Raw genomic sequence first — 24806 nt, forward strand, 5'->3', positions numbered from 1 at the left:
GATAGGCTGAGCCCATGAAAAACTTACATTGGCATACAACTTTTCCTAAATATTTACAAAAATAACATAGAATTTTGTTCTTGTGAAAATATCATTTTTTTAGCCATTTCATATAATATTGTGTGATGTGATATGAATAAAAAGAGAGAAGCAATTAAAGATACAACTAATTTTTTTTTAAGAAAAATTATGAAGGCTTATGCGAGGGTAGAGTTGGTGGTGCCATTTTAGTGTTGGTCGTCCAAAGATGGAGTTCGTTGATTTCTCTTTGTCAGTTGAAGATGGCGAAGGGCGGTCATTGTATAATCCAATCAACATTTTGGCAAATTACGGTTACGTTTAGTTTGGAGTAATGAAACACGGAAGAATATGAATGGAAATGAGAATGGGGTTAGGAATGGAATGGAAGAAAATTTAATATAAAAAAAAATTGATGAATTGTGTTACGATAAAATATAGTATGTGCAAGTGTACAATCACAAAACAAGTAATAAAGTGATAATTGAATATTGTCTCCCCATCGATTGAATTAGCAATAAATTGAGTAAAATCAATACTTAAACAATTTGAATTAAACAAATGGGTATAATTTGATTTAAACTAAAAACTATGAAAGAAAATAAATAAATATAAAATAACGAAATTGAGCAAGATAAGGGTGATGAGTTAGATATCAAATCCTTGTAATGCAAATTCAATGCATTAACAATCAAGTTTTGTCAACTAGAAATTTACAAATGAACATATGATTTTTTCCAAACCTATATGCTATGGGTTCTCAAACTAGATTAGACATATTCTTATGCAAATCTAGTAATAAGAACACTAATTAAGCGCCAAACTCCCAATGGGTCATAATACACGGTAGATAACATATTCCTATGCTGTTTACAATTCATAACCTAGATAAGGGTAATAGTCATGCATCATTCAAGTATTTCCACTAAGCCTATTTTTCCCAAAATCAAGATTAGCTAAGCAACCTACAACTGGTGGTAAAGTAAAAATAGATATTAATAATAAGCACACTTGAATGAACAAAAATTTCATTGCTAAAAATATTCATAAAACATCAATTAAATCCACAATCTAAAGTTTATCAATAACTCTAGCTACAAGAAAATTAGTTCATACTCAAAAATACAAAACCCAAATCAAATATTAAATAAACAAGTAAACGAAATACAAACATCAATTGGTAAAAGAAAATATGCATGTGGATAAGTCTTCATTTGCCTTTATCTCTTATGCACCTTTCGGCTCCTTTCTCTTTTTTTCTTCTTCATTCTTTGGGTTTTTTCTCTGGTTTATTAGGCTAAAAAATGCAGAAACAATGGTTGAGTTTTCTCTTTTGGGTGGCTAGAAGATGAGAGTCAATGCTAGGGTTCCAAAAATTAGTAGAACATCCTCTCTTTCCTTCCACACATGGGACCCACATTCATTTCCAATTGAGACAAGCTGACATCCCTCTCATCCTCTCCAACTCTGCAAATTAGTCCAACTCTTTTAATGAGTTACCAAGTGTGCATGACTCAAAATAAATAATGATTGCGCACACTTTGCTGCAGCAATGTTGAAATGTTGCTTCAACAAAGTTCAAACTAAGCTCTCCAAGCATTCATTCATTTTGACCTTCAAAATAGATATCACAAATTTTAGATCTTAATCTAATTATTTTACAACAAAATTTAACATTAATTAAATTAAAATTCCAAACAAAATGACTGAAAACATACACTAAGAACACAAATCACCATTTTTGTAATATAAATTTAAGTTCGATAGCTCAAAAGATAAATATATATTATAGAGTTATTACATTGGAATGATCTTTCCTCTCATTTTTTTTAAAGAATAGTCATTCCACAAAAATGGTGAAAAAATCGTTCTAATGCTTCAAAATACAGCCAAAGAAAGGAATAGAATCAAAATTAATTTATTTCCATTCCATTTCATTACCCCAACCAAACATACCCTAACCCTTTGTTTAGTACGGTGAATTTTGAAGAAATGATGAATTAAGAATTATGGAAGGAACCTATCCATCCTTGGCTTATTCTTCTATGGTGAGGAGAGAGGAGACCAACAAAGGAAATAGCTATGAATTGTAAGTCCCTTGGCCCCACAAAAAGTAATTCATCCATATATGGGTAGATTGTTGAAAAAAAAAAACTTAAATATCAAAATGATTAATTTTTAACATTATTATTTATTTTAAATCGTACCAAAGATTATTTTTTTTTCTTTCCGACTAATTATACCAAACAACTTTAAAGATTGTCACTCTTCACTTATTCCCTGTCTTATTTAATCCGTCTCTCATTCTCCCCAACCATCCTACCAAACAAATTATAAAAATTGAGGCTGTGGATTTGAGATTTGGGAATGAATAAGAATTTTGAGAAATTAATGTAATTTCCTAAAAATTTGCAAAGTCATCAAAAGGCAACATTCCACACAACATCACATGAATCTTCTTTTGATGACAAAGGAGTATCAAATTATTTTAAAGATTTGTTATGCCTTGAGCAAATTGATATCCGAACCCTTGAGGAGAAGAGTCACAAAGAGCTTTCTAACTGGATCATTTTGGGCTTAGAGGATGGATTAGATTTTGTGGGCTCAATAGTGATGGGGTTAATAAGAAGGTTTTAAATGGGCTTATTTGGGAAAGGGTCCATCGAGGAAGGCCCAACCTTAAGTGGGTAGGCCTTTTATGAAGTTGGGGTCATGGGTGCTGAAATTTTGAAGAATTTTATTTACTAGTAATGATACGAGCACACAAAATTTACACCAAAATATTATACATTGTGATGTGGTAGTTTAGCATAACCAATCACATTTATTAAAATATGGATCTATTGTTTTAAAAAGCAATGACACATCAATGTGTGTAATGTTTTGGTGCATATTTTGGGTGCACATATCATTACTCTTTTATTTACACCTCAATTAAGTTGATATATATGTTCACACACCATTTATATAATCCAAACTAAAATCTAAATTAAATGTAATGATGAAATATTTAGACTCCAATTAGAACAAATGGAGGAAAGTTTCCATTTATTTTCTAATTTTTCTCACAATTTTGATGTGTTATTGTAATTATTATTATTATTTGCATTCTAAGGTGCAAAATTTGAAAATAGATTATATGTCTCTCATTTAGTCAAGCTACTTAAAATTTGATAAATTATTATTTATGTATGAGAATATATATTTAAATAAAAATATAAAAGAAGGATTCAATTCAAACAAATGTATAATTTTAGGGATAACTTGAAAAATACCCAGTTTTAAGATTAATTAACAAAAAATAGCTACTAATAATATTTAGTTGAATATTACCCACTTTTTAAAGCATATTTCCCATATTACCCTTAAAACACTACTAGAAGTCCAATGTAAAAATCTCAATCTTTGCCTCTGTCGTATCATTTACTTCCCTTTTTAAATAATATTTCACTGGCATTTACACTAAATCACTGTACAATGGGTAGAGTCATTAATAATTTGTGTATTAATCTAAGAGTTTTAAAAAATTGGTAAAAATTAAAAAGGTTAAATTAAATTGGGTACTGAGTGGAATTTTCACATAATTTTATTCCAAGTGTACCTAAATGAGCTATTTCATAATTGATATTAATTGAAAACTTTAAGCCTTTTTAGCTAGGGACATTATTTTTGTCTAAAATTTTTTTATATGACAATTACATTATAATTATAGTAGTTATTCTACTTTTTTCAAAAAGTTTGAAATAATTTATTATAGCTATATTAATGTTTAAACACTGAGGTGCATGCTCGGTTGATTTTTTTTTATATCTGTATAAAATAAATTATTTGAATTATGATTTTATCATTCTAATAATTTTAAAAATTTAGTGAAAAACTTACTATAAATGCCCACAAAAAAAACTAAAATATAAATGTATGGTAAAATAACTAATAATAATAATTGTGTGTAAAGTAAAAAAGAAATACTTAATTTATATTTCTCTTTTTTTTGGACAAAGTATATTAATATTTATTTCAAAATAACTAATAATAATTGTGTCTATACATGGTAGATGGGCAGTCGCTACACCTTAAACTTTAGTTTTGGCTTCAAGCTTTGAGCTCCTTTTCCGGCGACGAGTCCTGAGATCTGTGCCCTTGAGAAGCTGCTGAGATCTAAGAAAGAAGCTCCACTGGTAATTTCTCCGGCGAAACACAGTTCAGGGAAATGAGGCATGCTGGGTCGAGAAGGAGACGGGTTTCGATACAGTCGTTTGCGGTGGTGTGCGCAATGTTTGGCGCAATGGGTTTGTTTATGCTTAATCTCAGAGCGGTTGATCCTCCCACTACCCACAACTTTCTCGTGAAGCTCGCAGAAACGCAAGATTTTCCGGTTCATGAAATTGATGGCGGTGTTATGAATGGAACTGAAGAGACAACGAAGAAGGGGACGAGACCGTGTGCGACGGTGGAGGAGATGGGAGAGGATTCTAGAGATGGGTTTTGGAAGAATAGTCTAAGAGTCAGAAGAATTATCGATCAACACTTTGATTTCAACGGTACTCTTTTCGTTTTTGCGTATCAAATATTTTGATATAGGAATTAGGTTTACTTGGAATATATTCAACTGTGTGTTAGTTGATATAAGCATTCTGTTATTGTAGATAGATAAGGTAGATAATCATATGTGTATTTGCTCTGCTTTACGAAATGAAGATGGCTTATGTAGAATTTGCTTTGTGAAATTTCGAGTTGAAAGAGAATTGTGAAACTTGGTAGCGGTAAAGCTAAGACCTTGTAATGAAAACTAGACCTTTAGGTTATACATTATTTTTAGGCTCTTTTTGCTTGTATGTGTTCAGATTAACTACGCATACCATTTTAAACATTGTATTAAAAACTTTCTTAAAATACCATTTGAATTACATTCAGATGCCATATGAAACTGTATCATGCACACCATTGTTTGCAAGTAGTTGAAATAGTTTAAGAAGTTCAATCCAAACTTCGGTGTATAGTTATTAGTCCGAGCCCTTCTAAGGATTCAGCTTATCAAATTTCCCACTAAATTTTCAGTTTTTAAAGGTTTTTATAGAACCTGTTTTCGACGATTCCAAACATTCTAGTGTATGACCTCTAAAAGTACAAGTAGATATTTTACTTGATTGTTTCCAACTTCAGGTGCTCAGAGAGTCCGAATTCTTCCTCCAGAGCAGTTCTGCCGACGTGGGTTTGTCCTGGGCAAGGCATCAGAGGCAGGTCTTGGGAACGAAATGTACAAGATTTTAAGTGCTGCAGCATTGAGTATAATGTTAAACCGGTCCCTGATCATTGGGCAAACCAGGCATATTGGTTCTTTCTCAAGCCTTTCTTTTCTTTTGTTTTTATTGTCTTCATAAGGAAGAAGGAAAAATTTTAGCTTGAAATCTTATAGACAGATGGTGTGATGACTTATCAAGATAAATAATTGCTCACACACACACATATCTGTTAATTTTTGGATGTAATGGAAGTAGCGAAAATCCGTAGGCACGTAATACTCCATATGGTTTGTTGGTTTTGCACCATGCCATCACTTATGTACATATGCTTGGTCTCACGTGGCTTTAAAGCCTAAAGAGTATTTCTTTGCATCTTCCTTTGTTTTAATATCCAGATCTTGGATGCAGTATAAGATTTGAGTCATTTTTTCTAGTACACTCTGCTAATATCTGTTTCTTACATATTCCAGGGAAAAATTCCCGTTCGGGGATTACATTTTGTATTCCAATGTTTCCTTTACCTTGAAGGAAATAAAGCATCTCTGGAGACACAATAAGTGCGAGAAAAAGTACGGAAGACGTCTTGCTATAAGAACTGATAATTTTGAGAAGCCAACGCAAACAAATGTTCTTTGTAGCAATTGGAGGGCATGGAAGCAACCTATCATTTGGTAAGATGATAAGATTTTTTATTCAACCTTTTTTAAGTCCACAAGCATCGTTACAGAAAAGTTACCCTTGTGGTCTTGTACTTCAGGTTCCAAGGTACAACAGATGCTGTGGCAATTCAGTTTTTCTTGAAGAATGTACATCCTGAGATGAGGAGTGCTGCTACTGATTTATTTGGAAAGTCAGACGTTCTCCAGTCCCGGCCTAATGTTTTTGGGGAACTGATGAGAGTTCTCATATCTCCTTCAAAGAATATTGAGGAAGCTGTAAACTGGGTTCTTGGAGGTGGAGCTGATCCTGATATTTCATTGCACATGCGGATGCTCATGAACAAGTATTTCATGAAACCTTATGTTGTCTGATTCAAATTTCTGTTGAACAAGTATTTCATGAAACCTTATGTTGTCTGATTCAAATTTCTGTTTTGTTGCATGAATATGTATGGATGTTTTTCCCTGGTGTCCTTGTAGAGAGAGTTATATAAAGGAAAAAAGAACAAGAAAATATTGTTCTGGTAGGAAACTATTAATATTGGTACAGGAAACCACATCTAGTCATAAATGTGAACATAAATATACCTCGAAAGAGCTCTTCCTGACACACATTTCATATGCTAGTAGGCAAGCTGCACGTTGTATGTATGCTCTGTTTCAGGTTGACTTTGACCGATTAATGATGCAGGTTGTTGCATGCTCTGTTTCAGGTCTGTAAGAGCTGTACAGGCTGCACTGAATTGCATTAAAAAAACCATTCATAATCTTAACACGACATCAAGGCCCAGGGTGGTCGTAGTTTCAGATACTCCTTCCCTTGTGACAAGCATTACACCTGATATTGGTAAAATTGCTGAGGTAATAATTTCATATGCCAGAATATGCTTCGAACATTGATCATCTATTGATCACATCTCACAATAATCTATGCCACTTGTGTATGTACCCTCTTTATTGACTACAAATCACTGGCGTTTTACTTTTGGAAACTTACATTTTTAAAATGTTTAGCCATTGTTAAGTTTTTAGTTAGTGCTATAGATATCATTTAGTTTTGTTTGACTCGAGCAGTTGAGCTAGTTGTTAAACTCGCAGATTTTCTCAATAGTTGTTTGCTTGTGCTTTCTCAGGTTCTTCATTTCAATTACGAACACTTTAGAGGGAATGTATCAATGCATGTAAATCGATTACAAGGTCCGGAGTTTAGAGTGAAAGATTGGGGACCTGCACCCAGATGGGTTGCCTTTGTGGATTTCTTTCTTGCTTCACGAGCAAAACATGCTGTCGTTTCTGGGGCTCATAGGCGTGTTGGTACCACCTATGCTCAGTTAATTGCGGCACTTGCTGCAGCTAACAATTTAGGTACTTTAGAACTCTCCAGTATTTGATTCATTCTTTCATTTAAAAATTGTACCTGTGATTTCTGAACAGTTCTCCAATTTTTGTTAGGTGATAACTCTACTGGTTCTAGTTTCTCGTTTTTAAGTAGCTTCCAAAGGAACTTGTTGAGAGAAGGTTTAAGATTTCAGATTGGGTGGGGACATGTCTGGAATCGCTATGCGGGGATCCTGAGTTGTCACCACCAACCGAACCAATGTGCTCGTACGCCCCTTCTTCCTCCTGCGTGGTGGGACGGCATTTGGCAGTCTCCTCTTCCGCGGGACGTTCATAAGTTGGAAGACTTTGGGGTCCAGCTATCTGGTTTTGGTACAATCGATGAAACTCATCTTCAAAATTTCTGTAATTCAAGAAAAAGTGTTGTGAAAACCATTCCAATACCATTGTAAGAGTTGGCTTTGTCATTCAATGCACACATTCATTTTTGTGTTGTTTTGTGTTTTGTAACCACAGTGACTAATTCATACAAACACTCAATATCTCGATGTACTCATTTTTGTGGGGAATTTACATTTGATTCTTTTCTCTCAACCTTCCATAGACTGTTAAATACGTTTTCTCTTTTCATTTGATTTTCTTCTTCTCTTTTAAGATATATGTTTTATTTTTCTATTTAATTATATATATAAGGGAGAATAATATTTTGGATCTTTTTAGTCTGGTAAAGGACTAAATTTGAGTTCATGAAACACTATTTTTAACTAGTTTACAAAACTCAAATTTTTTTTAAAAAAGTATATATTTTTTTTAAAAATCAAACCGCTCAAACAAGTATTTTACAAAATCAAATGATCCAAAATAATATTATCCTGGATATAAATCAATATCAATAATTATTATTAATTTTTTTTACATCTCTATAATTACTTTAAAATATTTATATTTGAGTAATGCTAGACACACAATCACATTTAACATTTTTTTTTACAGACAGTATTGTGTGTTAAATTTTAGTAACAGATAATTTTAAGTAGGATTACATTACTTTTAATTGTGTGGTAATCATTATGTGTAAATAGTGTGTCTAATTTAAGTATGTTCTAATCATTACTCTTTATATTTTACACAAATTTTAGCCATTATGATTAATTTTAGTAGTAGATTATTATTTTATTTTTTTTGGAAAGATAATGATCATTGAAACTTTTTTTCATTATTAACCTAAGGTTTTTTTTTAAATAATATTTTTAAATGGATATTTTTTTTATTTGCATAAATTTTTTAAGATATTAAATTTAGTTAGTCTAGAACCCAACAACACATATAATTATAGAGATAATGTCAGCAAAACAACTCAATTAGTTACAATTATTGTAGTTAAATACGTAAAAAATTTGATGGTAAAACTATTTGAGTAGTTACAATTCTGTCACTTAAGTACGCATGTAAAAATTTTAACTAATAAACTACTTAAGTAGTGATCTTTTTAACTTAAATATCTGTCATTAAGTTAACTGTTAAAACTAATTTTATGGGACATGTGGTAGCTTCTAATTTGTTTATTTTTTTAATTTTTAAATATTTTAAAATTAATTAAAAATTTAGGAAAAAAATTAAATTCCCCAAAAAATAAATAACATATTTTAAATTCATAAAAAAATAAAAATGTATTTTAAAAACTAAATAAAAATCATAAAAAATTCATTTTTAATCAATATAAAATTAGATTGCATTTAGATTTTAATCAAAATCAAAATGAAATTTTTATAATTTTATTTATATTTTTCATTAAATTAATAGTTTAAGTTTTAAAAATACTTATGTTAATTTTTTAGAATTTAAAATATTTTATTTTTTACGAATTTTTAATTATTTAAAAATATTTAAAATTAAACTTTTAGGTATTAAAGATTTGTTTAGATTGATACTATGAAATTTGTATTTTCCTTTTGTAATTGATATTTTGCAACTATTTAAAAAATAAAAAATTAGTAGTGAGTGGAACAGAAATAACTGTGACTGCAATTAAATATTAAATATATTTGCCTTGTTTTCTAAAAAACAATAATTTAAAAAACACCGAAACTATTTCTCAGTTCTCTCGATTTAAATAAAAAATAAAAGAAGCACATTAATGGAGCTCTGAGCTCCTTCTTCTCCACGAGGCTCCGACTCTTCTCCCCTCTACTGCAGCCTCAAAATTTGCTAGTCTCTCAACATTTCACTCTGTGGTACTTCTTCTTCTCTTTCCTTCTTGCGCCCTAATTGTTTTTTGATTTGATTCTGATAGTTTTGTTTCTTTTTAGGGTTTGATTTCTATTTTTTCATTGTTGTTTAGGGATTCCTGTTTATCGAATCCAATTTTAGGAGAGAGTTTACTCTACCATGATCGTCCTTATGTACTTATCTCAATTCCTGTCTTATACATGTAATATGTATATATATATATATATATATATGTATACGTGTGTGTGTGAAATGGACAATTCAAGTCCGAGTTTTGGATAGTTTCTCTGTGTGTGTATATGTGTATGTATGTGAAGTTGATGCTTCTTCTGTTTCCCACTAATGATGATTTTGTAGTTCTCTTCCTTTTTTTTTCTTGAACTGAAATACATACTTTTACATGGTTTCTTTAGTTCGAGCATATCATTATTAGATTTTTCTTTTTCGCTCTAATAAGAAAAGAATTCTTCATATTTGTATGCATAAATTTGCCTCCTTTGGACCTCCTTTGTGGCCACTAACTAGCTACTCAATTGACAAATCAGTGAATACATTTAAGAATTTTTCGTTTTCTCTTTCTAGCATGTTTTTATGCACATAATTATACAGTTTTTGTGTGTGGGATGGAGGGTCTGTGTCGAGTTTGTTTATATTGAAATTGGGTGAATTAGGTAGGAGAATTACCCAAAAAGTTTAGATAAGAAGATAGGGGAATACCCATTTGAAGTTACACATATAGCTACGTCATTATAATTTGGGTGTGTGAGAGCGTACGAACCTAATAAAGTTAGGAGAAGGAGAATTTGATAGACCAATACTCATTTGATTTATATATGTGTATGTAGGGTTTTAATTTGGGATTTTTGAGAGATACAGATACGCCTAAAGGAGCTTGGGCGTTTTAGATGGATTCATCACAGAGTGTGTCAGCGGGAACCGGTGCGAATAGTGGCAATGGAATGATGGTTCCCCCGGCCAATGATACTACTGTTCCAGCGGCAGCAGCAGTAACAACGGTGGGAGATGAAGCAAAGCAGAACCTGAACCATGTGATTAACTCCATCCAGAAAACTCTGGGTCTTCTTCACCAGCTCAACCTCACTGTCTCTTCCTTCAATGCTGCGTCTCAGCTTCCGCTTCTCCATCGCCTGTATATTTGTGCTCCCTTAGCTCTACCATCATTGGCTACTTAATGTTTTTTTTTTTTTTTTATATTGTCTGAAATTTTTAATCATTGGTTATTATTCTTAAAATCTATTGCAGGAATTCTATTGTTTCAGAGCTTGACAACATGGCTAAGCTGTCAGAGAAATGCAATATTCAGGTTCCAATGGAAGTTCTTAAGTAAGTTTATTTGGGTGATTTTTCTGATCCTTTTATAAGCCTTTGTATTGTGTTTTCTAATACAGGGTTTAATTGTGTCGTAATAGTCTGATCGATAACGGTAAAAATCCTGATGAGTTTACAAAGGATGTGATAAACAGCTGCATTGCTAAAAACCAGGTCACCAAAGGAAAAGCTGATGCCTTCAAGGTGACCTTTTTTATTTTGGTTCCATGTATGAGCATTTTTTTTTTCTACTCTACTCTCATATAAGTTTATGTTCAATGAAATTTTCTCTTTGTTTGCTCAGGGTCTCCGGAAGCATCTTCTAGAGGAACTTGAAATGACATTTCCTGAAGATGTTGAGTCTTACAGGGAGACACGAGCTGCTTCTGCTGCTGTAATTTCCCTCTATTATCTTGTCAATCTGTTAATCAATTGTTTTTTTTCATTAATGCCTTTTTGTTCAGTATTTCTTTATTTAGTTAATGTTATGCCCGTCCTTTACTATGTGCCCATTTTCTCTGTTATGTTTTGCATTCATTTTTATGTGCCTCAACATCATTGCGTTTGAATGCAGGAAATGAAACGGCAGGCACAAGCACAAGCCCAGGCCCAAGCTCAAGGTCAAAGCATGATACCAAATGGAGATGTAAAGGTTAAAAATGAGCTTTAAATGCCTCTTTCTTTGATGTATGAGGTTCTTGAAGTCTCGCTTACCATGTTTGCATCCTTCTGGTTGTTGATACAAAGCTTAATAGATACAATCATGACAAGTATCTAATTCTTCTGGTTGTTGCTGCAAGGCCATGGATACACACACTCATGTATCATAGAGTTAATTGTTGCATAACTCTGCAGCGTATGGTGGGCAAGAATATGATAATATAATTAGTTTTTATCTTGTTGAGAAATTGAAGACATTCTTTTAAGACAAGTATCCGAATTGTGTACTATTCTTTTCTAATGCTTTATTTCAGTTGTTATAATTAATTTGGTGTTGGGTACTCGTTTGTTATATTCCTTCTTCTTTTCTTATCTTCTGTGTTTAGATAGACGTGCTTGCTTCTTTTTATTTCTAAGTTAGACCTACCGGAATATTTGATCAAACTTACAAAACTATTGCGTACAGAGATTATAGTTTTCTCAGGATTTCAGAACTAATGACCACTATTGATCTTTATGCTAGTGTCGTGTCCAAATCGATGATTGATATGTATGAAGGATTGTAGTTCCATAGTAGGGAGTATTATTGGGATAAAGAAAATTGTACTCTTCTTAATTATGAAACATTCCAAGAATGTTGCTTTTGTGAAATAATGTTTGTGTACTGAAGACTAAAATGTTGGGTTCCCATTTGTGAAATAAGTCAAAGCCACAGTAGCATTTTATTGAACTTTGAAGGGAATCTTTCTAGAGCAAGATGTGACTTGGTCATAATTTATTTATTTATTTTCATTATGAATTCATCATGTGGTGGTTAATTTAAGTAGATTCTAAATTATTTGAGTGTTGGGTGTGCTCCAGGTATCGTCTGGCTGTATTTACCATTTTCTTTTAAATTTAGCAAACATATTCAGCATGTTTACATGTAAAGACTTGAATATAAAACTGACATAACTTTATACTGATTTTCAGCCTTAGCTAATTCATGGTTATGCCTCTGGGGTTTTGTATACTAAATTCTGTTCTATAAAAGAAAAGTTAGTATTCATCTGTTGTGCTACTCATTTTCTAGCATGGGTAATTCCTAATTATAAGATAGGAAGTCATGTATAGTACCATTTACTTCATACTCAACAAAATTTTCTCAGGCCTCTTTTTAGAGTTGCTCAATAATATTTAAAAACTTCATGTTCTCAGAAAAAAGGAAATGAAATTTTAGTATAAGAACTAACTAGACTTCTGACTTGTTCTCTGTATCTGGATCTTCTTCCTAAGCATGATTTTGCACTTGTGATAGATATTTGCTTGTGCTACTATTTCATTTAGCTTGATTTGTGGCAATGGTCAAGACCAGAACTCCCACCAAGAAGAGCAGTTGGGCTCATCGACATAATGGCCAGACTCAAAACAGCTCCAGTCATCGATGGATGATGCCAGGTCTAAAACTTCAGTTTCTTTCCCAACACTCTCAACATCTCTACTGTTACTATCATCACCATGATGCACTTCAACTATTTTTTTAAAGCTCTTCAAATCTTTTGACTCAAACGAAGCTTCTATACCCTTTTCAGTGTGATCAGACTCTAATTCACCACTCCCTTCATCTTTTCCCAGCAAGGTCGTCACTTCCTGCAACTGTTGAAAGGAACAAAGGTAAGTTTCTATCGAATTGTTGTCAATAGTTGAATAATCATGCTCTAAATAGAATACATAATTGAATGCGTCATGTCTTGAATCTTGATTACCTGGTTGTTCAGTTCTTGATTCTCCCTCTTTAGTGACTCAAAACTAGAAACTAAGTTGCTATAACTACCCTTAAGTATGTTGTACTCTCTTTCAATCTGTTTGGTCCTTGACCTGGCTCTCCTGTTCTGGAACCATATGGCCACCTGGCGAGGCTGCAGCCCGAGCTCTCCGGCCAGCTTCTGCTTTGCCCGAGACTCTGGCCTTGAATCCGACTGGAACATGCCTTCTAGTGACTTGAGTTGTTCATCACTAAATCTCTTCTTGTTATTTTCCCTACATGTCATTGTGTTCTTCATCTTATACTACTACTACTACTACTACTGCTCTTGGTTTTTTGTATGTGTTTTTGGTGATTTGATAATTCTTTTGTGTGGTTCAGAACTGAAATTTTATTTGGCTGTAAAAGAGTGTGAACTAAGCGATGAATTTCTAGACTTTCAGGATCCATTAATGGAAGACTATATATATTTGGGGCAGGTGGTGGGGGCATTTTGCTTGAACTTTTTTTTTTTTTCAATAAAAGAAAAGTGTGGAACATTATTTGTAGCCTTGTACTCAGATGTTGCTGTTTGATCCTTTTTTTTAATTTTTTTAGTGTAATTTTGAGTCTGGCCGACTTGGCTCTTGTTTTTTAACATTTTTTTAATAGACTTTCTTTATTGGTGTTTTAAATGTTTTAATGATGATGTTTTCTTTATTTCTAAAATTATATATCTGAAATTTCGAGAAAGTTAATAATTTTTTGTTTAGAAAAATTCCCAATAGTACAAAATGTTTAATATCTCATACTTTTGTTTTTTGCTTTCTGAAAAAAAATTATTTTAAACAAATTATAATCATAAATTGACATATTTAGCTGTTAATATTCGATGATGTAGGAAATTTTATAAATAAACTGAGGATTAATTTTGCAAATGTCATAGTTTTTTTTTTATTTATTTTAAATATTTGAATATTATGAACAACCAAGTCTTGTTGATATAATTGAACACTTAATATTTAAGTGGTATATTAATTTTTAACATTTTCTCAGCTCAGAAATGACTTTAGTGAAAAGAAAGAAGACTTTACAATACAAATGCTTAGTTGCCACGTTGCTCGAAGGCCATTTAGAGGTTGGAATTAGTATCATAGTGTGGGGACAAAGCCAGGCCAATCTGTCAAAGCTTGGACCAATCATTTCATTCCACCTGTCCCAGGTCAGCATATTCGGTCCCACGTGTCTATACCACGTGCTGAAAATTTACGCTCAATAATGAATATGTCTATTTCTCATTGCTACGTGTCAACGTATTCATGGTCCATCAATCTAAAGCTTATTTATTAACCCCACACGTGAAACCATAACCTCAAATTCATGGTATTATTAACTTGTGATTTGAAAATAATAATATTATTTTACTGCCGCAGTCTAACTACTCCCAATATTTTTTAAATATATATTGTTATCACTTAGTTAATTTGAGCAACACGTGAAACATAACTTGAAATTATTAGTTTTGAGAGGCTGCATCGTATACATTGTTTGCAAGGAAGAGTTTCCTTCAACCAATTGAGGGTTTTAGGTAGGGTTTATATATTTTTGATCTTGTATTTTGTCTTATTATCTGTTTAAATTTTGTATTTTGATAAATTATTTTTTGGTCGAACCTGTTTACCGAGATTTTTGGAAATTATATTAATAAATATTAAGCAAGATTAATGCTGAAGAATTTAGGAGATAAAGACAGAATTTTTACGTGGTGGGGACGTTAATGAGCCTTAGTCCACGAGTTAGTTGTATTAGAGTTTGGAAAGCTTTTTACAATTAAGTTTCTCTCTATGTTTCGACAGAGTAACAGTATACAAGTCTTAGGGAGAGACCTTCTCCAGTGCTCTGTAACCTGTATTTATAGGCTCTCAGGAGTACTGGATTTGGGCCGGACTGACCCGGGCCCAACAATGATATAAATGCCCTTGGCTTCTCTGTCGAAAGCCCAATGTAAATGATAAAAATACAAGAAGACTAATAATTATCAAGGCCCAATGGGGCGGCTCAAGAACTATATTTCGCCTGACAAAGTGGGGCTTTTGGTCTGGGCATTCCGAGTTACGAGGCAGATTTAGGGGACAAAGTCAACTAGTGTACTGGCGCCGCAAGTCTGAACCAGCGACATGCAATCCCGAGGTGGCCTTTTCTGCAGGTGAAAAGTGGGGACAACCCCCACGCGTTATGGGGCGGCTTCAGGGTCACGGATGCCTTTTCCTGCCAACCTAGAGAATTTGACACGGGTTCATTTACCTCTGCCCCTCTTCGTTTACCGCAGGCCCGAACCATTTACCAGGCTCCGGGACCGTTCGTACACCTTGACTGTATCCCCGATTGGCCATACGTCTCCCGGGCGACTATCCCGGATCATCTCCCCTGGACACCATCCGGGTCCGGAACAACACTTGGGCCATCGTCCTTGGTTACTCCCGTACTACGCGGGCCTGGGCTGGGCCCATATCCAATCGCCCAGACCATGGGCCTGGACCATCATCCTGGGCCCACGACAGGAAATGGGGATAGCAGAACCCTAAATCTGATTTTGGTCAATGTTTTCTCAACTAAAATCACAAATAATTTACAAAACTAACAATTCAAAACAAAAATAAAATCATTCTGCTTAAAAACTGTGTTGTTATATTCAATTTTTTCTTAATCAAAATTGAGTTTAGGGTTCTATTTTAACTATTTTACAAAACATAGGGTCCAAAATGTAATTTTTCAAAACACAAGGTTCAAACAGATAATGAGACAAAACACATGATCCAAAAAGGTATAAACCCTTCTAGGTATAAGCTTAGCTTTGTGAACAAGAAATTTGTACTTTAGGAAATTAGATACACAATTTCAAATATTAGATACTCAAAGAGGTTTTTTGTAATCCTAAAACAACCATTAAAAAATTTGTTTTAATGCAGTTCATGCAGCTATATTAGACTTAAAATCAATGTTAAAGTTTCTATTTTTTTGGTTGAAAGTTGCACGGAATAGGCATGGACATAACGATCATTACATTTCATTAGATTTTTTAATAATTGCTTCAATATCGATGTAAACTTTCTATTTTAACTAAATATCCAGTTCCATCTTCTAATTTGAAAAATATTTTTTTTGAATAATGTATTTTGTAAATTAGTTAAAAATAGTTCAATGAACTGGATTTTTATAAAACTATTTTTGAATATGTCCTCTTAAAGATTAAAGATTGATACTTGTTGGGTATCTACATGTTGCTCGAGTTAATGACATTGTATATAAAACCTTAGGATCAAAATATTTTGACTAAAATCATGAATATATTTTTAGCCTATTTATAAAATATGAGGTCTAAAAAAAATATTTTTAAAAAAAATAAGTATTTATTAAAAACTTAAATTCTAAAATAGTGTTATCCCAATTTCAAAATATGTTTATTTATCATTAGATCTACTATGCATTTCATTTACGAAAGAAACTAGAAATTTGATTTTTTTTTATTTTTTATCAAAAATAAATAAATAAATTAATCAACTAGATTTGTTGACCGTGTAAGTATTATTATAGAAACTTGATACCAAATAAGTATATTATTTTATTTAATTAATTTATTAGTTTTCCAAAGTAAACTATTTATATGAAATTTTATTTTTGAAATTAAAAAAATAAAATTCTAATTAGTTGGTTGTAAAAGCGTATTAATACGATCATCAAGATAAAATGTGAAAAATGAATAAATAATAGGCCACATTTTTCTTCAAAATAAAATTAAAAATGATTTACTACCTATTACTTGAATATATTATATGTCACAAAATTACATGATACATTTGTTTACTATGTCATGTTTAAGAAACATGTTCCATGTTTTTGGAGAATGTTCTTTGATACTATATTTTCTTGAGCAATTAAACAAAATTCTTCATGACATTAAAACCTACTATTAGATATGTATATTTGTCATATTAGGTAGTAATTTTAAGAAAAATTATTCATATCTCGATTGAACTCTTATCATAAGGTGATGTAGCATATTTAGATTTGTTATTGAAATAATTCGATTACATGATATTTTAGATATTTTTGTCGTCTTTTAAATTTTATCATTCATTCAATTTCATTAACTAATGTTGTTTTTATTTGTACGATATTTTATTTTGTAGGTTGCTTTTCAATTATACATGCAAAATGTGTGGAGTTGATGGTGGACCAAGAATTTGATTCTTTAGCTAGATCTTCTGGTGGATATGTTGTTGGCACATATTATTTAGCAATTGTCTTTTTTGGCTAGTTCCAATACTTACAGATTCCATCACAATTACATATTTTATTGATATGTGCACCAAAATTCTGCACCAAAACATTAAACCAACTGAGGTGGCACTGTTTTTTAAACAGTGGATCACACCTAAAATAAATTTGATTGGTTAAATGAACCTGCCACGTTAGTTTATGTAATGTTTTGGTGAACAATATTGGTGCACATATCATATTACTCATTTCAATATTAGTGGATGTCACATATAATATTTTATATTATTTTTTATATAAAATTAATAAAAATGTTACTCATATATTTTGGTTTAATGTAATTTTTTCTTATACTTCAAAACTTTTTGAAATCTCTTTTGTGTTTATACATTTTTGGACCTTGTGTTTTGTCCCATTATCTGTTTGGACCCTGTGTTTTGACAAATTCCTTTTTTGGCCCTGTATTTTGTAAAATTGTTCAAATAGACCCCTAAACCCAATTTTGAAGAAGAAAAAATTGAATATAACAACACATTTGTTAGACAAAATGATTTTATTTTTATTTTAAATTGTTAGTTCGTGAAATTATTTGTAATTTAGTTCAGAAAACTTTGACCAAAACTAAATTTAGGGTTCTATTTGAACTAATTTACAAAATACAGTGTCCAAAAAATTATTTATCAAAACACAGGTCCAAACAGTTAATTGGACAAAACACAAAATCCAAAAAGATATAATCTCGTCTCTTCTTATTCATGCATACATAAATGTTACCTTTATTATAATATAAATATCATTTGGTGTGTTGTTTCCAAAATTTTCCCATTTACCATGTCTTTGAAAATTATCTTATTTTACCGTACAAAAAAGTCAAGAGATAAATTTCCATATATTAAAAAAAATGTATTTATATATATGTCGAGCATGTGACTTCCTTTTTTTTTTTTTTAATTATAGGATCTTGAGGTATATTTCTTCAAATTTCTCGTTTATGAGAATTTTTCAAAATTATGGCTTTTACCGCATCAATGTGCAAAAATATGAGAATTATACTGTAATGCCCTGAATCCCTAATGTGATTTAATGGCTAGATTAGTAGGGCGGGATGGTCATAACTGTTTAATTATGCCATTAGATGATAATATGCATGTTATTGTGAATTATATTATAATATGATGTTATATACATGCATGTGGGTGTATTAATCTGTTTTGGCAATTTGGCCCGTTTAGGGCGTATTTGTGTAATTGGGTACGTATTGTGATTTGTGTAACGCCCCAACTCCAGAGACCGCTACAGTGCACATTGCAAACAGTGCTAAACTCGCTAATCGAGTCATTTGGCCATAAACGTGTAACTAAGTGTGATTAGCGGTTTAGGGGTTAAAAACTTTGGTTAAGATATAACGTTTCACTAGAACGTTTACTATATACATTGGGATCCCAAAAATATAATTTCAGAGTTTATTACAAAAGATTATTTACAACAAGCCGTACTAAGCGGCAAAACAGGGTTCAGCCCTAGTTCCACTTTCAAACCTCGCCCAAGTATTGGTCGAGCAGCTGCATATGTACACGTCATCACCTAAGCTCTCCAACTCAAGGATGGTCCAGCTTCCTTTTGCCTTTACCTGCACCACAAAGCACCCGTGAGCCGAAGCCTAGCAAGAAAACTCATATGTTCATAAACAGTCATATTATGATATCAAATCATATCTGGCATGCCTAGCATTCATAACTCTACTCAGCATGCAAATGAATTCAAACAGATACTGGGATATCCAGGATAAGAAATCCTGGCCTTCTGATTGGAGGACCATCAAGTCAATCCTAATCAGATGAGTGTCGTAACACTAAAGGTTCTGATAAACCATGCTGAGTGACTGACAAGCACGTCACTAATTCAAATGGAAGGCTGGCTGTTGGGTAAGCCTCTACCTTCAACATGGTCCTGGTAAACCATACTGAGTGACCAACAAGCAAGTCACTGGGGCCCCAGTGCCCAAGCCATGCATATGATGATCAAAATGATCATGCAGAGCTCATAGCTCTGATCAAATGAGTGAATATCACTTTGAGGTTCTGGTAAACCACACTGAGTGATTGACAACCAAGTCACTAGGGGCCCGGTGCCCATTTCCTGCAATGGCTCTAGATGACTAGCCTTCGGCTAGATAAATGCTTGTTTATATTCATCGACCTTGAGGTCGGTCCTGCATTAATGCTTTTGGAGTCATTCAATGCAGAGGGTCGATTAGGTCCAATCGACATAGCTTGCACTACTCACTAGGGTTGTCATGTCTAGTGAGACAGCACAAAGTGGCCAGTGCCCAGTACCACCGCCGAACCTGACTAATAAGTCACAGCTTCACAGTTGATACTAGCACCTTTGCCAAACCTGACTAATAAGTCAGTGCCATGCACAAGTAAGCAATGCTATCAATATGTATCATATGCCAATTATCCAAGAATAGGGCACTCAGCATGCTTACTAAACAATTGCTAGCATAATTATAATCATGCACAAACACAGAGACTCAAGCTCTGACCAATCTCATATTCATCATTCATTGCATGCCCTAATCACATGTTTCTCATGCATAACATGCATCACATTTAACCAACCAGCATGCCTCAATAATAATCATATGCAAATGGGCAAGATTGCCAAGCATTCATTATGCTATCAATGTTTACATTTCAACATCCAACATGCATCAAACATAACCATGCATGTCACAAATGGGGTGCAGTTTTCTTACCTTGGGTCCAAGCACAGGTTACCAACAAATGAGCCACAAGAACGATCCCGACTCCAAGCCTCTAGTGATAACCTAGTCACAACCATAATATAAAACCTCATCAAAATGAGTAAATAAATACTTCCAAACCCAACCCAAGCCTCCGAGACATCGAATCCCACTCAACTAAGTAGTAGGATCGATCCCGGGCCCTTAGAGCTAAGTTCCCATCACAAAAACCACCATTTAGTATTTTTTTCCCTTAAGGGCCGCGGCCCTACATGGCCATGCCGTGGCCCGCCCCCCTGGCAGAGCCTCCTCCATCTTCTTCAAGCTAGGGCCGCGGCGCCCAAGAACAGGGCCGCGGCCCTACATGGCCATGCCGTGGCCCGCCCCACTGGCAGAGCCTCCTCCATCTTCTTCAAGCTAGGGCCGCGGCGCCCAAGAACAGGGCCGCGGCCCAACCTCGCACCAGCCACTTTTCTTCGTTTTTTTCATTTTAAAACCTTCCAAAAATCCATCCAAACATTTCCCAATCATTAAATTAAAGTTCCCAAACTCCCCAATGGTCCAAAACCACCAAAACCCAAGGTTCAAACAACCTAAAAACTCAACGATTCACAAAGTCCAATTCAAGCTTAAAAACTTTTAAAAACTTAAAACTTAAACTTGAATTACCTCCGATTGAGTTGTTTCCAACCAAATCCTCCGGTTAATAAGCTTCTAATTCTCCTTAGGATTGCTATGCCTCGATCCTTGCTTGATTCCGAGTCCTAGAACTCAAGATACCTTCGAAAATGCGATCGGGAAACGAAAAGGGAACTTTTAGGGAGAGAGAACGTACAGAACGTTCTTTTTATTTTCTTAAAAGGTTACTTCAAGCTTAAGTAGCTTCCAATAAAACCTAACGCTCGGGGTCCCGAAAACATCCCCGGGGACATTATAGTCAAAACTTCCAGAATTTCCTCCTGGTCTTACTAACTCCCAATTTATCACCAAATGTTAATTCCCATTACCCAATAACCCGGTAATGCTATAAATACCCATTGACTTACTCCGAGTCAAGCTTAAATCCCGTTGTGACTTTCCCACTAGCTTACCTCATAGGATCGTCTTGTGCTGGGTAACCCTGGCATAACCAAATAATAACAAAACACCACACCCATTTCACATATATGCCAAAAATGCCCGAAATGGCCAAAATATGAAAATCACCCAATTAATCACAAATGGGTTCACATGCATATTTAATACACCTAAACATGCATATTATCATTAAATAGCATAATAAAGCAATTATGGCCCTCCCGGCCTCCTAATCAAGGTCTTAAACCCTATTAGGAAATTTGGGGCATTACAATTTGTGAATGAGATTTCATTATTATGGAGATATATTCGAGCTATTCGGCATGAGACGGTCCTATATAATGGATTAGCGGTTTTGTCATAACGGGTCAATTATTGGGTAATGAGAATGGTTATTTGATGAAAAATTGAGAGTATTTGAAATCAAGAGGAAATTCTGGAAGTTTTGACTATAATGTCCCCGGGAGTGTTTTCGGGACCCCGAGCACTAGGTTTTATTTGAGGTTATTTAAGCTTGAAGTAGCTTATCAGATAGAACGTACGTTAGAAAACATTTCCTCTCTCCTTCGTTAGTTCATTTTACCGTTCGAAGCGTTTTCGAAGAAATCTCGAGTTCTAGGAGTCGGAATCAAGCGAGGATCGAGGCATAGAGATCCTTCTTAACCGAAGGATTTGACGGAAAACAACCCAATCGAAGGTAATCTAAGTTTTAAGTTTTTAGAGTTTCTAAGCTTTGAATTAGATTTTGTGAATCGTCGAGTTTTTGGTTTGTTTGAACCTTGAGTTTTGAAGGTTTTGGACCATTGGGAAGCTTGGGAATTTTGATTTGATGACTTGGAAGTGTTTAGGCATGTTTTTGGGAGGATTGGAATGAAGAAACACGTGTTTGGGAATGGCTTTGGGTTGGGGGCCGCGGCCTTGTTCTTGGGCGCCGCAGCCCTAGCTCGATGAAGCAGGTGGAGCAATTTTGCCTTTGTTGGGTGCTGCGGCCCTTGGTGTTGGGCGCCGCGACCCTTGCTCCTGGAGTAGCTGGGGGCCGCGACCCAAGGTGTTAGGACCGCAGCCCTTGAGCAGGGTTGAACCCGTTTGAGTGTTTTGACGCCGGGAACATAGTTTTAGGCCTCGGGATTGTTCCTACTACTTGGAGTAGTTTGGATTGATGTCCCGGAGGCTAGATATTGGTTTGGAAACCTATGTTGGTCATTTTTATTGATGGTGTCCCATATTTGGTTATGACTAGGTGACCGCTAAAGGACTAAAAGTTGATCGTTCTCAAGGGTCGTTCTTTAATTCATTCTAGCTCGAATTTGAGGTAAGAAAACTGCACCCTGTGTATATATGACATGCATGATTTTTATTGAGGCATTTTGGTTGATAAATGTGGACATTGATTGCATATTAAATGCTAGTGGAGTTTATATACTTGTATATGACATTGATTAGTTAGGGACGGCACTGGCCGTATATTACTGACCTGTGAGTCAGAAACGGCATAAGCGTCTTGAACGCAGGGCCGATTAAAGATTAGATCTAATCGATATCAGCATTGAATGACTCTATAGCATTAATGCTGGACCGACCCTAAGGTCGATGAAACTTATAAGCGCTTGACTAGTCTATGCTAGTTACTCAGAGCCAGGGCTAAAAGCCTAGGTGACTGCTTGTCACATGGCTAGGGAGCGGAATCCCATGGTTATGACTCTATGGTCATGAGGTAGGTTATGTTGGTGACTATTCATCATGCACCTATCCTGTTTAAGATAGTGAAAGGTTCACTTATCTGTTAAGCCCCGGTGACCTTATCGTCACATGGCTAAAGGAAGCTGTACCCACCGTAGTGACTTTTGCGACTGTCACTTATCTGTTTTGCACTGAAAGTCCTGAATGATTATTATGATCATTGTTGATATTATATCATGCTATATTGTGTTTTCTTGCTGGGCCTTGGCTCATGGATGCTATGTGGTGCAGGTAAAGGAAAAGAAAAACTCACCTAGCCTTGAGTGGAGAGCTTAGGTGGTGCTGTGTACATATGCGACCGCTTGACCACCACGGCCAAGGAGTTCTCAGAGGAACTAGGGGGTTTACCCTAATTTTTGCCGCTTAGGTCGGCGGGTTGTAAATTTCAAACAGTAATGACCATTTTGAGTTGTAAATAACTGGTAAACGTTCTGGTGGGCCCATGAACAGTTTTAAATAAAATATATCATTTCCTTTTGATTGATTTTCACCTTAACCTGTTAATGACATTTAGAAGCACGTTTTTAACCAAAGGACTCGGGTAACGAGTTAAATTTTTGGTTCACTGATCACCGTAGCGGTCCCGGGGTAACCAGGGCATTACATATACTTTTCTTAATTTGTATGGGAAAATTTATTAAAGACAAAATTAATGTATGAGAAACACAATTAGTAGCTAACTAAAATATGGAAATGCCATATTTTTTTTATCATAGTTATATTTTCTTTGATTTTGAAGGTGATTTTATTTTATTTTTTTCAAATTTTTTTATTTTTTCCTTCATTTTTTAATTATTTTTCTTACTTATTTGTTCTTCTATTTTTTCTTTTGTTTTTCTACCAATTTTTTCCTTTGTCCTTTTTTTTCTTTCCATTTTCCATTTCCCATTTTCTATTTTTCTTCTTCTTTTCATTTTTATTCATTTATCTATTTTTTATTTCATTTGTGTTGTTTTGTTTTTTTTCTTCATATTTTTTCAGTTTTGTTTTTTTTTCCTTTCATTTTTTCCTATTTTTTCTTCATTTTTGTATTTATTATATTCTCCTTCCATTTTTTTTTCTTTTTTCACATATATGAGCTTTTTTCTTTTTTATTTTTTTTCCATTATCTTTCTTCTTCTTATGTTCATTTTTATTCATTCATCTATTTTTTTTCCTTCATCATTTCTTTTGTTTTATTTTTTTTGCATATTTTTTTAGTTTTTTTTCTTCCTTTTTTTTTTCACTTATTCTTTTCTCATTCCATTTTCTTTTCCTCCTATTTCACACATATTTTAACATTACATAATTATTTTAATATTTTATTTATTTTTTATCTTTTATTATTGTAATTTTTTTTATAATTTTTTCCACTATATGTAAAAAAATTCAAATAAATTTTTTCAGCATTTTTTTTTTACTGTAACCCTTATAGAAACACTAAATTTTGGAAAGAAAACTAATAAAAATATAAAAACATGAATGAGTAACTAGTTACCCTGATGTGAACATTCAAATCTAGAAAAAAAAATTATATGAAGAAGATGGGAGAGAAGTGAAAGGGGGTGGATCTGATTTTTTTTCTTTTCTATCTTCAGATTTGTGGAAACTCGTTGTCTTCTCGTTCTTTGTGTGTATATTTATGGGGGTAGCTGGTTACATTCACGTTTTTTGTGTGTATATTTCTAGGGGTAACTGGTTACCTTCACGTTATGATATGTGTGTATATTTCTGGGTTCTTTATGGTAACTGGTTACCTATGTTACTAAAATCATAGTTACTTC

At 33.6% G+C, this 24806-nt stretch overlaps 3 protein-coding genes across 4 annotated transcripts; 2 read left to right on the forward strand and 1 right to left on the reverse strand.

The window, feature by feature from the left end:
- The first annotated feature begins 4065 nt into the window (after positions 1–4065).
- On the forward strand, positions 4066–7852 carry LOC133778695 (uncharacterized). The gene is made up of 7 exons (XM_062218701.1): positions 4066–4559; positions 5182–5344; positions 5732–5932; positions 6019–6264; positions 6634–6781; positions 7054–7285; positions 7373–7852. Exons 1-7 carry the CDS (start codon positions 4229–4231, stop codon positions 7708–7710), a joined length of 1659 nt encoding a protein of 552 aa, XP_062074685.1. The 5' UTR covers positions 4066–4228; the 3' UTR covers positions 7711–7852.
- Positions 7853–9333: 1481 nt separating this feature from the next.
- On the forward strand, positions 9334–11819 carry LOC133778696 (mediator of RNA polymerase II transcription subunit 10b). 2 transcript variants are annotated; one of them, XM_062218703.1, is made up of 6 exons: positions 9334–9492; positions 10364–10637; positions 10751–10831; positions 10918–11020; positions 11121–11210; positions 11391–11819. In XM_062218703.1, exons 2-6 carry the CDS (start codon positions 10393–10395, stop codon positions 11484–11486), a joined length of 615 nt encoding a protein of 204 aa, XP_062074687.1. In that variant the 5' UTR covers positions 9334–9492; positions 10364–10392; the 3' UTR covers positions 11487–11819. The 2 variants fall into 2 exon arrangements, with proteins under 2 accessions (XP_062074687.1, XP_062074686.1); XM_062218702.1 differs by having other exon boundaries at positions 9336–9492; positions 10333–10637.
- Positions 11820–12579: 760 nt separating this feature from the next.
- On the reverse strand, positions 12580–13650 carry LOC133778697 (homeobox-leucine zipper protein ATHB-12-like). The gene is made up of 2 exons (XM_062218704.1): positions 13222–13650; positions 12580–13111 (listed from the first exon to the last, which is right to left on the reverse strand). The coding sequence occupies exons 1-2, from the start codon at positions 13516–13518 to the stop codon at positions 12821–12823; spliced, it is 588 nt and encodes a 195-aa protein (XP_062074688.1). The 5' UTR covers positions 13519–13650; the 3' UTR covers positions 12580–12820.
- Positions 13651–24806: the final 11156 nt, after the last annotated feature.

The sequence above is a fragment of the Humulus lupulus genome, chromosome 5 (genome assembly GCF_963169125.1).
Source record: "Humulus lupulus chromosome 5, drHumLupu1.1, whole genome shotgun sequence".
NCBI classification, from domain to species: Eukaryota; Viridiplantae; Streptophyta; class Magnoliopsida; order Rosales; family Cannabaceae; genus Humulus; species Humulus lupulus.

Coding starts and splice junctions, on each gene's coding strand:
- LOC133778695 (XM_062218701.1), top strand. CDS start 4,229: ATGAGGCATGCTGGGTCGAGAAGGAGACGGGTTTCGATACAGTCGTTT. Junction 4,560..5,181: donor TCAACACTTTGATTTCAACG/GTACTCTTTTCG, acceptor TTCCAACTTCAG/GTGCTCAGAGAGTCCGAATT. Junction 6,265..6,633: donor ATGCGGATGCTCATGAACAA/GTATTTCATGAA, acceptor GCTCTGTTTCAG/GTCTGTAAGAGCTGTACAGG.
- LOC133778696 (XM_062218703.1), top strand. CDS start 10,393: ATGGATTCATCACAGAGTGTGTCAGCGGGAACCGGTGCGAATAGTGGC. Junction 10,832..10,917: donor GTTCCAATGGAAGTTCTTAA/GTAAGTTTATTT, acceptor GTGTCGTAATAG/TCTGATCGATAACGGTAAAA. Junction 11,021..11,120: donor GAAAAGCTGATGCCTTCAAG/GTGACCTTTTTT, acceptor TTGTTTGCTCAG/GGTCTCCGGAAGCATCTTCT.
- LOC133778697 (XM_062218704.1), bottom strand. CDS start 13,518: ATGAAGAACACAATGACATGTAGGGAAAATAACAAGAAGAGATTTAGT. Junction 13,112..13,221: donor ATCAAGAACTGAACAACCAG/GTAATCAAGATT, acceptor TCCTTTCAACAG/TTGCAGGAAGTGACGACCTT.